The sequence below is a fragment of the Zootoca vivipara genome, chromosome 13, assembly GCF_965207765.1.
Source record: "Zootoca vivipara chromosome 13, rZooViv2.hap1.1, whole genome shotgun sequence".
NCBI classification, from domain to species: Eukaryota; Metazoa; Chordata; class Lepidosauria; order Squamata; family Lacertidae; genus Zootoca; species Zootoca vivipara.
Window position 1 is genome coordinate 34,867,406 of NC_142596.1, and position 14,650 is coordinate 34,882,055.

Genomic DNA, 14,650 nt, shown 5'->3' on the forward strand with positions numbered 1-14,650 from the left:
CAATCCACAGGTAGGGCTGGGAATGTCTCCTGTCTGAAACCCCAAAGAGCTGCTGCCGGTCAATTTAGAAAGTACTGAACTAAATGGACCAATCACTGCCAGGCGATTTCTGGCGATCCTCTTATTTGAGCTAGTGTGGTGTTGTGATTAGAGTGTTAGACTAGGACCGGGGAGACCGGGGTTCAAATCTCTGCTCAGCTGTGAAGCTTACTGGGTGACTTTCGGCCAGTCACAGTCCCTCGGCCCCAATTTATGTCACAGGGTTGTTGTGGAGATAAAGGGGGATAAGGGAATGTACGGTATATCACCTTGAGCTTCTTGGAGGAAAGGTGGGAGATAAATGTGATAAATGACAAGCAATGTTGGTGAACTGATGGCACATGGATGTCCTGTTATTGGGCGGGGGAGGGGCAGATGGGATGGGACAGGACTCTTGAGGCCATTTTGGCCAAGTCATGCCCCTCTATTCTACACCTTATACGAGTCAGGTGCAGGACAGGTAAGGAGCTGACTCATCTGAAATCATATTTGCAGAGGCACCAACCATGAGCTGGTTGTCAGGTCTTGCAAAGCACGTGCATGGAGCTTCTTGAGATCCAACAATCAGCTGTCAAGTCTTGTTGTGCAAAGTGTGGGTGGGAGGGGTTGTCACCTGGTGTCACTATGACACCAGAGAAGTCACAAATCCACTTCTCTGTGAAAGAGAGAACAAACTCTCCCAAGTTTGCACCATTAAAATAAACAAATCCTTGTGTCATTTGCATGTCTGCCTTTTCTCCAGTGAGCCCAAGTGTGACATATGAAAGGGGCTGCTCCATGTTTATCCTCTCAACATCCCCGTGATAGTGTTGAACAATATCTGGAGGGCCACAGGTTCTCCATCTCTGGCCTAGATGCCACTCTGTCATTTGAGCTCTGCTGTATCTAACCATGGACCCGCCATGTCTCTGTTATCCTTGATTCAGCTCAGGAAATGTTTGTGCAGAAGTAGTATCCTCTAGCTGCAAATATGCACCCAACCCCCACCGAAATGGTCAGATTTGTCTTTTGATATGAATGGGGATGCCATCACCCAACCAGTTCCCCTAGTCATTGAATGTGACAGAACCGAAACTGGGGACGGTACGTCCTGTCTGTTGGATACCTGTGTCTCAGATGGGCTGCAAAGCTGTAAGCTTTTTTGAAGTGATGCACACCCGTCCCCAACATAAGCATCCACATTGCAGAGATCCAGTGTGCTGTAGTGGATAGATGGTTGGATTTGGGCCAGAGACTCCCGAGTTCAAATTCCCACAACGCCGGGAAGATGACTGGATGGCCTTATGCAAGGGTGCTTGCACTCGCACACACACTCTCTCTCAATTAACACGCACAGCTGTTGAGAAGATAACATGGAATAACCACCATGTTACTCGCTACTACATTCCACCGAATTTCCTTAACTTGGTAAGAGTTCCTGTAATGATCTTCTTGTTTCTTCTTCTCTCCACCCCACTTCCCTCCCTCCTTCCTTCCCTCTCATAGCCCAGGTGGGGAAGACCTCCTTGATCATGGCCTTGGTAGGCGAGGAGTTCCCTGAAGAGGTGAGTGGAAGGTGGTTCTCTTTCCTGTTGGCATGTAAAAAAGTCATAGAATCATCATAGACCTGCAGCCAAGAGCTTTGGCTGATAATATCAGCTCAGGATGTGAAGTTACACTATCGCCTGCCTGCTCTGTAGCTGCCTTGGTGCTCTCTGCTCAAAGTCCACAGAACTCCATTGCCAGACCACTCCCTGCCTGCCTATCAGCCAGCCAAGTGGCACCCAAGTGGCATTCTGCCCTTGAGATATCAGAAGTCCGCCCCCCCCCCCGGGAGGCCCTTTTCTTTCTTGGGACTTTTCTCCTGCCTTCTACTACCCCAATCCCCAACTCCTTTTTAATTCTGGTCTTCTCCTTCTCCTACAACAGATGGGGAACCTGTGGCCCTCTAGCTGCTGTGACCTGCACCTCCCATCACCCCTGACCACTGGCCATACTGCCTGGGGCCTGTGGGAGGTGGAGTCCCCAAACCTGCAAGGGGCCACAGGTTCTCCACCCCAGATCCTAGCGGTTTTCACTTTGAAGTCCCACTACCTGCACTGCCTTCTTCCCTTCTGTTTCTAAGCCAGGAATCCACAGATTTGGTTAAGTCCATGAGGACATAAAAAGAACCCTTCTGTATCAGGCCTAAGGCCCTATCTAGTCAATCTTCCTGTTCTCATAGTGTCCAACCAGATGCCCCAATGCGAAGCAGGACCTGAGCACAACAGCGCTCTCACCACTTGTGATTCCCAGCAGCTGGTGTTTAGAAGCATACTGCCTTCCACAGTGAAGGGAGAACCATTTTGTTGTTGTTTAGTCGTTTAGTCGTGTCCGACTCTTCGTGACCCCATGGACCAGAGCACGCCAGGCACTCCTGTCCTGCACTGCCTCCCGCAGTTTGGTCAAACTCATGTTCGTAGCTTCGAGAACACTGTCCAACCATCTTGTCCTCTGTCGTCCCCTTCTCCTAGTGCCCTCAATCTTTCCCAACATCAGGGTCTTTTCCAAGGATTCTTCTCTTCTCATGAGGTGGCCAAAGTATTGGAGCCTCAGCTTCACGATCTGTCCTTCCAGGGAGCACTCAGGGCTGATTTCCTTAAGAATGGATAGGTTTGATCTTCTTGCAGTCCATGGGACTCTCAAGAGTCTCCTCCAGCACCATAATTCAAAAGCATCAATTCTTCGGCGATCAGCCTTCTTTATGGTCCAACTCTCACTTCCATACATCACTACTGGGAAAACCATAGCTTTAACTATACGGACCTTTGTCGGCAAGGTGATGTCTCTGCTTTTTAAGATGCTGTCTAGGTTTGTCATTGCTTTTCTCCCAAGAAGCAGGCGTCTTTTAATTTCGTGACTGCTGTCACCATCTGCAGTGATCAAGGAGCCCAAGAAAGTAAAATCTCTCACTGCCTCCATTTCTTCCCCTTCTATTTGCCAGGAGGTGATGGGACCAATGGCCATGATCTTAGTTTTTTTGATGTTGAGCTTCAGACCATATTTTGCGCTCTCCTCTTTCACCCTCATTAAAAGGTTCTTTAATTCCTCCTCGCTTTCTGCCATCAAGGTTGTGTCATCTGCATATCTGAGGTTGTTGATATTTCTTCCAGCAATCTTAATTCCGGCTTGGGATTCATCTAGTCCAGCCTTTCGCATGATGAATTCTGCATATAAGTTAAATAAGCATTGGCAAGTAGCTATTGAGAGCCTCATTCTCCATGAATTTGCCTAATCCTCCTTTAAAGCCATTCAAGTTTTTTTTTTTGCCATCATGACACCTAGGGGTTGCTGTGAGGACCACTCCTCCTTCTTGCTTTGGCACATGCAAATGAATGAGCCCACGCCCTCATTGCAAGCTTGGATTTTGGGGAGGTTCCATCTTTGCACTTGTGCTGCAAATCCCTCTGGAGCTGTGTGTGATGTCAGCAATGAGAGAGACACACACTTGGCAAGGACCCGCTTGGGCTACTTACTGAGGCCTGTGATAGGCCCTCTTTCCACATCGGCCATCTCTTATGCAATCGCTTATGCAACTGTTTCTGCCATGGTTCCTTGTGAACTTTTTGTCCCATGCAAACAACAAAAGCAAAACAGCACTTTGATTCCTCCATAAAAGCTGCATAGTTTCACACCTTTTGCTCTGAGCAGTTTTAATTGTTAACATCTTTCATGGCGGTGGAGCAGCTCAGTCAGTGGCTATGAGCAGCTTGCAGGAAATGGCAAGCTATGCTCTGGTGTGTACATGAGAGTTGGAAGGAATCATTCTTTTCCCGTACTCCAAGCCAGAGCCATCTTCGGTAGCCCAGTGACAGAGCACCTGGTTTGTATGCAGGAGGTTCTGGGTTCAATCCCTGGAATCTCCAAGCAAGGCTGGGAATGCCCCACATCCCTGATCTTGGAGATCCACTGCAAATTAGTGGAGACAGTACTGAACTCGGTGGACCAATGACCTGACTCTGTATAAGGCAGCTTCTTAAGTTACTAAGCACAGAATCTGGGGGGAAGGGCCATAACTCCATGGTGGAGTCTCCACTTTGATTGTAGAAGGTCCCAGGTTCAATCCCCAGCAGCTCCAGATAGGACTGGGAATGTCCTGCATCTCAAATCCTGGAGAGCCACTGCCAGTCAGTGTAAACAGTACTGAACGAGATGGGTCAGTAGTCTAAGGCAGTTTCCTACATCACTAACAGAGGCTTGTAAATTAGCCTGCTAAGGAGTAGGAAGCTGGCAGCTGGATTGGTTGTAAGGATAAAGGCAAGTCCCAGGGTGGCTTGTTGAGAGCAGACTGAGGCTGATGGGACAACGCCCACCTAATGCACCCTGCTCCCTGCTGGATGGACATCTGGTCTGATCCAATGAGGCTGTTCTTATGCCCTTTTTAAAATTTTATTTCTCCATTGATTTGATTTGTTACCTGCCCTTTCCCATAGGGTCTTAGGGCAGGTTACAACAATGTGAAAATTCAATATGAAAAAAACCCCTCTTCAGCTGCTGGTTTCTTCTGTCCTTTCCAGCATCTGGCCAGGACAGTTCCTCTGGAGTGGTTGCTGCTGTGGACATCTATGCAACGCCCCCAGCATTGCCCATCTGTTCAAAAGCTCTCAAGAACAGCCCCCCTCCTGGCCATTTGCCTCATGTTCTGGGAAGGGCTGTCTTGATTAACTCGAGTGGCCGCACTTCCCCTCTGCCTGCTGGCTTCTGATATGCAGCAGGCAGATGGCATTGGTGCTTGCCCCCATGTTGACCCCTCTGACCCTTGTGCCACTGGTGCAGTAAGTCTCCTAATCAGGCACTGGGATCATTCTAAATACCATTCCCACATTCCTGCTCCAGCCCCAGGCAAGCGGCTTAAAGCCACCCCAACCCCAATCCCCAGGACGCTGTCAGGTCAGTGGATCAGGTCACTGCTTGCCGAGACTTAAGGGGCTGCAGGAGTGCTTGAAAGGGGATTTGCAGGGAAGCAGTTCAGTGCCATTTCTCAGGAGGGGTGAGTGGGCTGTGCCTATTCCATGCTTCCTCTTTCGCACTATGCAGGCCTGAAATTTGTAGTTCTAAAATTCTGTTTTCATCTAATCCACCTACACAAGGGAGCTTCTCTCTCTAAACTCTGGGCATCTGGGGCACTGTCATCCTCTGTGCCCCCCCCCAAAAAAATTGGCAGTGGAAACACATGTTCTTCATCAGTTCCCAGCACAATGAGAATGTGCCCTGCTTACAACTGCAAGATAGACCCGTTCATATTAACAGCGTAACATTGGAAGAGCTTGGCTGCTGGATCAAGCCCAAGGCCCCTCTATTCCAGCAACCTGTTCTCACAGTGGCCAGCCAGATGCCCCAATGGGAAGCCTGCAGGCAAGATCTGAGAGCAACTGCACTCTCCCCTCTTGAGAGTTTCGGCAACTGGTATTCAGAGACATACTGTGTCCGGCATTGGAAGTTGTACGTGGCCAAATCCACGAAGGATAAGGCTGCCTTGGGCACAATGCGGAAATGATCATCTCCCTTTTCCTCGCTCCCAGGTGCCGTCTCGTGCGGAAGAGATCACAATTCCGGCGGATGTCACGCCTGAGAAAGTCCCCACCCACATTGTGGACTACTCAGGTAGGCACCCACCCCACAATGGATTCAAAAGGGGTCATCCGGGAGGAATGGCGGGATACGAACCGAATATGTAATAATAAAACAATAGATAAAAGTCACATAAGGCAGTCCAAGCTAGCTGCTGTCACCATGTCTTGTGGTAGTGAATTCTGTTTATAAAACTCTGCCTGGCACGGAGAAAGCAGATAGGGTGGTGTTAGGGTGATGTTTTCCTCCCTTTCTGATAACACTAGGACTTGGGGGGGGGGGCATCAGTGAAGTTGAATGTGGGAAGATTCAGAACAGGCAAAATAAAGTACTTTCACACCCAGCATATAGTTGAACTTTGAGACCCCTGGTGGGGCACTTCTGCTGGTTCCCCACGCTCTGGAAGTTCTGTTGTTCTTCACCAGGGATCGAGCCTCTAGTGTGGCAGGTCCTGCCCCATGGAACTCCCAGGCTTTTATGATTCCCCCCCTCTTTAACCAACTAGTATCTATTGCTATGTTTTATGTCTTTAATTTTGTTTTATAGATATTTATAGATTTATTGTATCTATGTTGAAAGCTGCCTTGATATATGTTATGACAGTGCAGATCATAAATATTCAAATGGCTAAATAAATAAATAAGCCAAAGAAGCAGAAGTCCCAGCAAAGGAAGAATGGATACAAAAACTTAGGGAATATGCAGAAATGGCGAAACTTACCGGAAGAATAAGAGATCAAGATAACAAACTTTTTATAAAAGAATGAAATTGGTTTATTGAATATTTACAGATAAATTGTAAATAGATAAGAACACTGGCGAGATTATTGTAATAACCTATAAGGGACGCAGATGGCGCTGTGGGTTAAACCACTGAGCCTAGGGCTTGCCGATCAGAAGGTCGGCGGTTCGAATCTGCGCGACGGGGTGAGCTCCTGTTGCTCAGTCCCAGCTCCTGCCAACCTAGCAGTTTGAAAGCACATCAAAGTGCAAGTAGATAAATAGGTACCGCTACAGCGGGAAGGTAAATGGCGTTTCCGTGCACTGCTCTGGTTCGCCAGAAGCGGCTTTGTCATGCTGGCCACATGACCTGAAAGCTGTATGCTGGCTCCCTCGACCAATAACACAAGATGAGCACCGCAACCCCAGAGTCAGTCACGACTGGACCTAATGGTCAGGGGTCCCTTTACTTTTACCCTTTACAATTTTATAAGAGTATACCTTTACCCTTTACAGTTTTATAAGGGTATATATTTAGATGAATAAATGAACAGATTAAGTTAATTTGGATATGCAGAGGATATTAAAAATAAATATATGGAACCACAGAAAGAGGGGAAAGGAAGTCAAGTTTTGAAATGTTAAAACAGGCACCCCCAAACTTGGCCCTCCAGATGTTTTGGGACTACAATTCCCACCATCCCTGACCACTGGTCCTGTTAGCTAGGGATAATGGGAGTTGTAGTCCCAAAACATCTGGAGAGCCAAGTTTGGGGGTGCCTGTGTTAAAATTATTGTAAAATTGGTGAAATTTATAAACCTGAAAAGCAATCAATCAATCAATCAATCAATAAAGCAAGCAAGCTAGTGATGGCCACCAATTTGGATGACTTTGTAAGGGGACTAGACAGATTCATAGAGGACAAGGCTATGAGTTGCTACTAGCCACAATGGCTAGGTTCTCCCTCCGCTGTCGGAGGCAGCATGTCTCTGGATACCAGTTGCTGGGAATCACAAGTGGGGAGAGTTCTTGCTGCTATGCTTGAGCATCTGGTTGTCCACAGGATGTTGGTGTCTGGGATGGGCCACTGACCTGATCTAACAAAGCTCTTCTTGCATTCTTCACATTCCGGCCACATCTTTGAGTGTCTTTTTGGGGCACAGTAAAGATCCCTGACAGCAATGTGCAGTCTTTCCTTTGCCTTTCAGAATCAGAGCAGACAGATGAGGAGCTCCAAGAGGAGATTGCCAAGGTGAGCAAGGAAAACTTTGGATTCAGGGGAGGATTGTTGTAGCAGCTCCACCAACCTCTTCCCTCCAGCCTGTGCTCTGAATTTTGCTTTTCAGGCTCATCTTGAGCCCACCACTTTCCCTGTTAACTCTGCAAGAATCCCAAATAGTCGAATTTGGAGATTAGCGTCATCAGTTTTGTTAACCGTTTGCCTAACACTTTGGTTGCTTGTAAGCTGCTGTATGCCATCTCCTTCCTCTCCTGACCCCCCCAGCAATGGTGTGTGTGTACAAACATACATGCATACATGCATAAATACATATGTACATATTGGGGGCTTAGAGCTGCCATGCCGAATCCCATCTGAATCCCCCTAAATTGGGGGATTAAGCGATAAACTCACATCCCCAAAGGGCAAGTGATCCTGCCATCTGCTTTTTCCTAAAAGCCATTTGCGTTGGCACTGTCTGAGCTGAGCTGGTGGTCGGATTTGAGCAGAGCATGGGGAGCCCAGCAGGCAGATGTCTTCCTTGAGCAGGGAGGGTCAGATGCTGGGACTTTTGTTACTGAAAGGTGAGGGCTTTTCTGACCCTCTTGGTGGTTTTGAGATGCCACCTCTGAGTTGGCAGCCTGGCATATTGGTTCATACAATGGGCAGAATCAAGTAGTTGAAAAAAAAAATCCTGGACTTGAGCTACCCTGCTTTACCTTTTTGCTCCTTTGCAGGCGAATGTGGTCTGCATGGTGTACGATGTCACGGAGGAATCCACCATTGACAAGGTAAAGGCTGGGATTCCCTGCCCCTCTTTCACAAGCGCCTGGCAAAAGTGCAGCTGTGCTTCTGCCTGACGCTCTGCTGATTATCACCATTGCACACAGCAAGACATGATGGACTTCGATCCATTCACAGATTATGGGATTATCAGTGACTACTAGTCTTAAGGGCTCTATATGCTGCTTGCAGAATAGGAGGCCGTATGCCTCTCAATACCAGCTATTGGGGATTGCATTTGGGAAACAGCTGTGGCCTTCATTTTGCCTGTGAGCTTCCCAGAGGCGGGAAATGGGATGCTGGGCCAGGAAGGCCTTTGCTCTGCTCCAACAGGGCCATTCTTATACTCTTGACTGGCATTGACTCTGTTGGGCATCTGCTTGCGGTGCACCTACTCTCTTATTGTGCTCACAGTGGCCTGGATCGCATGGCTTGATTGGCAGGGGCAGGGCTGGCATTTTTTACTGGGCCAAACTGTGTAGCATTTAGGTGCCTGCCAACCTGTTGATCCCATGGGACCCTGCCATGCCCAAGATTCTCTTTCTGTGGCTGCCATTGCTGTTAGTTTCCCACTCCACTTAACTTGCTTTTTCCTTCTGTTTCCCCCCACCTAGATTCGGACAAAATGGATCCCAATGGTGAATGGTGGAGCTGAAAAATGTTCCAGGTAGTGTATCACCCAACAAGATGGGATGCTACATTTTGCCCATGTCTGGGTCCCAGTTGCTGTCCCTGTTTTTAAAGCAGGGCTGGGGGACCTTTGGCCCGCCAGATGTTGCTGAACTACAACTCCTATCAGCCTCAGCCAACACAGCCAACGGCTCTGGATGATGGGAGTTACAGACTAGCAACGTATGGAGGGCCAGAGGTTCCCCACACCTGTTTTAAAGGCTTCGGTTATTCAGTGCTGGAAGCAGGCTAAGGTCTGGTTCCTGAAAGCCGAAAATGTGGTGGGCAAACTGTTCCTAGATTGTACATTTCAGAGGGGAATTCACAGAAATGAAGAAGAGGCAGATCCTGGACCAGGTGTGAAAGACCCAAGTTTTGGGTCCTGCTAACACTGAGTAGACCTGGCCTCTTTGCGTCTTCCCCAAGATTTGGGGCCTCTTAATAACTCTTCTGCCAGGAACAGTTGTCCCCTTCATCTGTTGTTGGTGGGAGCCCCTGCCTAAATTGGACAAAGCAAATGAAGGAATGCAGATCTCTGTTTACTTCCCCCTTCCCCTCCAGTTGTTGAATTTGCCTTGACACGCAGACTGCTCCAAACTCTTCAGCCAGTGCTTGTGTGCCCATTCTCATTTCCGACGCCTTTTCTCTCTCCTCTTACCTCGCTTTCTCCCTCTTTTCTAGGATCCCCATCATCCTTGTAGGAAACAAGTCCGACTTGCAGACTGGGAGCTCCATGGAAACCATCTTGCCCATCATGAACCAGTTCTCGGAAATTGAGACCTGCGTGGAGGTGGGGATGTGCTTATGAGGTGGAGCAGGGGGAGGATCCTCTGATTGGCAGCCTCAGTGGTTGTCTCACATCATGCTTTTTCTTTCCCAGCAACCTCTTCCCCCTGTGCCACCCTGGGCAAAATTTACCATTTGAGCTGGGCAGTTGTGTATATAAGGCTCACAGCTATGGCCAGAATCTGTCTAGTTCACGTGTTAACATTGTCCATTCATGTGCATACCTTGGGAGATGACTGGAGTCTCTCACATGGCTGAGAAACTTACGGCACCAGTCAAACCAGCCCTTATGACTGATCTGATGGTAGAAGGCAGGCCAAACGCAGCCAGTGGATAGAGAGAACATCCTCACCTTTGCCACGGTCACCAACAAAACTGATTGGCAGAATTGTTATTATTTTATTTATTCATTGAATTTGTATGCCCCACTTCCTCTTAAAGCCCAGTAGACACAGACCGAGTCCAGTAGACTCAGGACAGATTTAAAAATAAAATAAAAATCCTGTACGAATTTAAGAAGAACTTGCTGGGTTAGGCCAATGGCCCATCTAGACCAGCTTCCTGTTCTCACAATGGCCAAGCAGATGCTTGTGGGAAGCCTGCAAGCTGGATCTGAGCACAACAACCCTCAACCTACTTGTAATTCCCAGCATAGTCTCTCTGACAGTAGAGGCATCGTGGGTAGAGGCCATTGATAGCCTTATCCTTATGAATTTGTCCAGTCTTTTAAAGCTATCCAAGACATTGCAGATCTGTTAAGATCTTCGTTTTAAATGTCATGTATGCATTTTTTTATATTGCCCATGGTGGTCATTTAAACTACTTGAAGGACTAATGGTCTCTCGCTCCCCCACTGCCACCCCAAAGCATTCTGGAAATTGTAGTATTCTGATATATGTGACCATAATTGAAAGGGAATGCACAGACAGTGGTCTTTCCTCTGCTGAGTTACCCTCCAGAGTGGAAATTAAACAGGAAGCATCCCTGTTTATAATATCTTCTTCTAGTCCTGGGCTTCTTCCTCCATGGCCTGCCTGAAAAAGAGATCTTGAAGCATTTCTTTCCAGCATGTGCTGTTTGTGTTGGTTTAGCATTCCTTTCTGCCTCTCTCAAATTGCCTCTCTCTCTTCCTCCCCCCCCCCCTTTGCGCTGCAAGTGTTCTGCAAAAAACCTGAAGAACATCTCTGAGCTGTTCTATTACGCCCAGAAGGCTGTTCTGCACCCAACAGCACCTCTCTACGACCCAGAGGAGAAGCAGGTAGGATACATCGTCTCAGAGCCGCAAATAGGTTTTGTACCCAGAGAGGACCCCAGCTGTCTTCCAAGGTTCTTTAGATTGGAGAGTTCCATCACTTCCAGGCAAATCCTACAGTGCCAGCTCAAGTTGCCTTGCAGCTGCACCTCTAAACCAGTTTGGCTCAGGAACGTTGTGGCCCTCCAGATGTTGCTGGACTACAACTCCCATTATCCCTCACCACTGGCCTTGCTGGGTGGGGCTTATGGGAGCTGTAATCCAACGACATCTGGACAGATGTAGGTTCTCCATCCCTGATTTAATACTACATTGAACACCAGCCCTCTCTGTTGTTCCTACATTGCCTGGACAATGGCTTTGATTTCGTCGTCCTTTCTGCCTGTAATCAGGGCATTCTGTGCAACGAAGAGGAGTGGAGAACGAGTGCTTCCTATGGCCTGCTTTTATAAATCGTGTTCTTTTTCTACCACCAGCTGAGGCCAGCGTGCGCACGGGCCCTCACTCGGATCTTCAATATGTCTGACCAGGATAACAACCAGATCCTAAGCGATGAGGAGCTGAACTATTTCCAGGTATGTTCCCATGTAACAAAACAATGCAGAACATACTTTTGGGTAACTCCATTCAGCTTCTGGTAAATTTCAGCTTTCCTCTTTTGCTTTTGCTACCAGTTGCTGGAAACCATAGGAGAGCAGAGTTCTCTTTTGCTCAAATCCTGCGTGCACCTGAATGGCTACTGTGAAAACAGGATGCTGGTTTATGTAGACCAGTGTTTCCCAACCTTGTGCCTCCAGCTGTTTTTGGACTACAGTTCCCATCATTCCTGACCACTGGTCTTGCTAGCTAGGGATGATGGGAGTTGTAGTCCCAAAACATCTGGAGGCACAAGGTTGGGAAACACTGATGTAGACCAGGCATCCCCAAACTGTGGCCCTCCAAATGTTTTGGCCTACAACTCCTATGATCCCTAGCTAACAGGACCAGTGGTTGGGGAAGATGGGAATTGTAGTCCAAAACATCTGGAGGGCCGAAGTTTGGGGATGCCTGATGTAGACCATTTAAATTGTGTGTGTGTGTGTGCGCGCGCACACACACACACACACAGTTTTTCATCATTAACATCATTCAAACTTAAATGCAGCAATATTTATACAATTGTGGGTTTCCCTGAACCCCCAGACTTCCCTCCTCCCCTTTCTGGTTTTCCACAGATACATTTTTTAATTTTAACCGCATCTAATTACTGTTTGATTTTTTGAATAGTCAAGTTACTTTAGAGCTGGTCTAATGTAAATACTGTCTAAGAGAAACAGGTGCAGGTGATTTCTGTTAATTGGCCACAGGCGTGGACTCCGCTTCTTGTATTTAAGGCTTCTGCCAGAAAGCCTTCTGCATCTCTTAGTTAGATCTTTCAGTTTGATTCATCTCTAAGTAGATCACTCTCTCAGTTTAAGAGATTCCTAGTTGAATCTTTGTATGAGAGTTGCTTAGTTATAAAGCTAGTTTGCTGTTAATTCTTGGGTAGTTTAATGGGAGTTATGTGGGAGTTTGTGGGTGGTTTGGAATGGGTTGAAGGTTGTGAATGTGGGGAGATAAAGTTGCTAAGAGAGAAAGCATTTATCTTTAGTTTAAAGTCTCTTTAGAGTCAGTTTGTTTTTCAGTTAAAAAAACCCAACAGTTTGTATTTTCTTCTGTATGCTTTTACAAGCATACAGCTAGTAAGGGGTTTCATTTGAGGGAGATAATTCCCTACGCTCTTGGTGGTGTTTTCTTAGCCAGGTCGACTTCTGACTGTGTATACTCTGTGTGAAGCGTACTTTAAAGGGCCACTGGAAACTGGGATATATGATTTAGATTAAGCAAGTTTCAATACCCAGTTTTCTCCTATATTAATATATATAGATAGATAGATAGATAGATAGATATATTCTAAAAATTACATTCAGTATATCCAATTTCAATTAAATCCTTATTTAATCCTTTACCTGTTAAAAATAACAATCCTATATCAATCCTGCTAACATCTTTAAATCTTTACATTGTTCCTTAATGTACTGTATAAATTTATACCATTCTTTTTTAAATTTACTGTCATCTTGGTGTCTGATCTTCCCAGTCATTTTCACCATTTTGGCATAGTCCATCATTTTCACTATCCACTCTTCCTTGGTTGGTATTTCCTCTTCCTTCCATCTCTGGGCAAAAAGTATTCTTGCAGCTGTCATTGCATACCCTAAACAGTCTTTTTAAGTCCTTTAGTTTTTCTTCTCCTGTGATGCCTATTAAAAAAGCTTCCTTTTTTTTTTACAAAAGTTAGCTTAAACATTTATTTCAGTTCATTATATATCATTTCCCAGAATGCTCTAGCCTTCTTGCACATCCACCACACATGGTAGAATGTGCCTTCATTCCCTTTACACTTCCAACATATGTTGGTAGTGTTTTTGTACACTTTCGCTAATCTTGTGGTAGTCAAGATATATATAATTTTCTTTCAACGTACAGCATGCTGTGAATTTCAAATCCTCCCTCCATAATCTTTCCCAATCTGATTGGTTTATGTAGACCATTGGCCTGATCCAGCAATCTCTTCTTATCCCCCCCCTCTTTTTTTTTTTAAACCTAAGCAAGTTTCTCACCCATACAGGCGCAATTAATATACTTTCCTATTTGGGGGCTGCAGTTGCCAAAGCCTCAGCAGTCAGGTGGGATAGCTGAATAAGAATATGTTTTGTCTGCCTCACTTATAAACAATCCTTCATTACATTGCAATCCCAGGGCAATAAAATGGGTTAAAGACAGGCTGTAATAAGTACATCAGAACACGAACAAGATAAAGAATAGGAAACAAATTAGAGCAGTTAATCATCAAGCTGAGGCCTGACACCAAGTTAAAGCAAAGAAATCAAAAAGGGCAGACGATGAGCAGTGCTTTGCGTTCCTGATTGCGCCTCCTTATGATAAGAGAAATTAGAATACATTTTATGGAAAGGAAGCATGACAATTCACATAAATCACATGACTGAGTTGCTGGATGTGTTTTAGTGCCAGGTATGCAGAGTCCTGTTTGCAGACAGCAGCTGATGCCCATCCTTTTAAATTTAGACCTTTGAGTTTTTGAAGTCTTTTGATCACAAGCCTCTTCTCGCTCTGCTTGAAGTTTAACCAGCCTGGCTCTTTTGAAGTTCCCTTCATTTTCTCCAGATCTATGTTCATTTTTCCTACTAATCTATGAATTTTTTTATTAAAAAAAACACCCACAAAATATATTTTTTAAAGTCATGTTAACTGTCACGCTGTTTCTTTTGCTTGGTGAAAATTAAGTTTTGCATTCTCATAATTTCCTCCCACTGAAAATTTGAAATTTTAGCAAGTCTTCTACTGCCTCCAGATTGTTTCTCTGGGCAGGGTTTAGTGGTTTCGATTCACATAATCTGCTTTTGCCTCCTTGATTCTGGAAGCAGATTTTTAAAAAGAACCCCCCCAAATTTGGCAGAAGGCTATTGAAAAGTGTTTAATCACTTAGATGCGGAGGCTATGGAGTATAACTAGTACTTGTCCTACTTAGAATAGACCTATTGAAATTAATA

General features: G+C 46.0%; 1 protein-coding gene across 1 annotated transcript in view; it reads left to right on the forward strand.

Annotated features, from left to right (window-relative positions):
- Positions 1-14,650, forward strand: part of RHOT2 (ras homolog family member T2) — a 36,244-nt gene that overhangs the window by 7,675 nt on the left and 13,919 nt on the right. The window contains exons 2-9 of the mRNA XM_035131220.3: positions 1,525-1,583; positions 5,580-5,661; positions 7,557-7,600; positions 8,305-8,358; positions 8,965-9,017; positions 9,701-9,809; positions 10,962-11,063; positions 11,534-11,632. Coding sequence (XP_034987111.1) covers positions 1,525-1,583; positions 5,580-5,661; positions 7,557-7,600; positions 8,305-8,358; positions 8,965-9,017; positions 9,701-9,809; positions 10,962-11,063; positions 11,534-11,632 — 602 coding nt within the window. The remainder of the gene's footprint in view (positions 1-1,524; positions 1,584-5,579; positions 5,662-7,556; positions 7,601-8,304; positions 8,359-8,964; positions 9,018-9,700; positions 9,810-10,961; positions 11,064-11,533; positions 11,633-14,650) is intronic.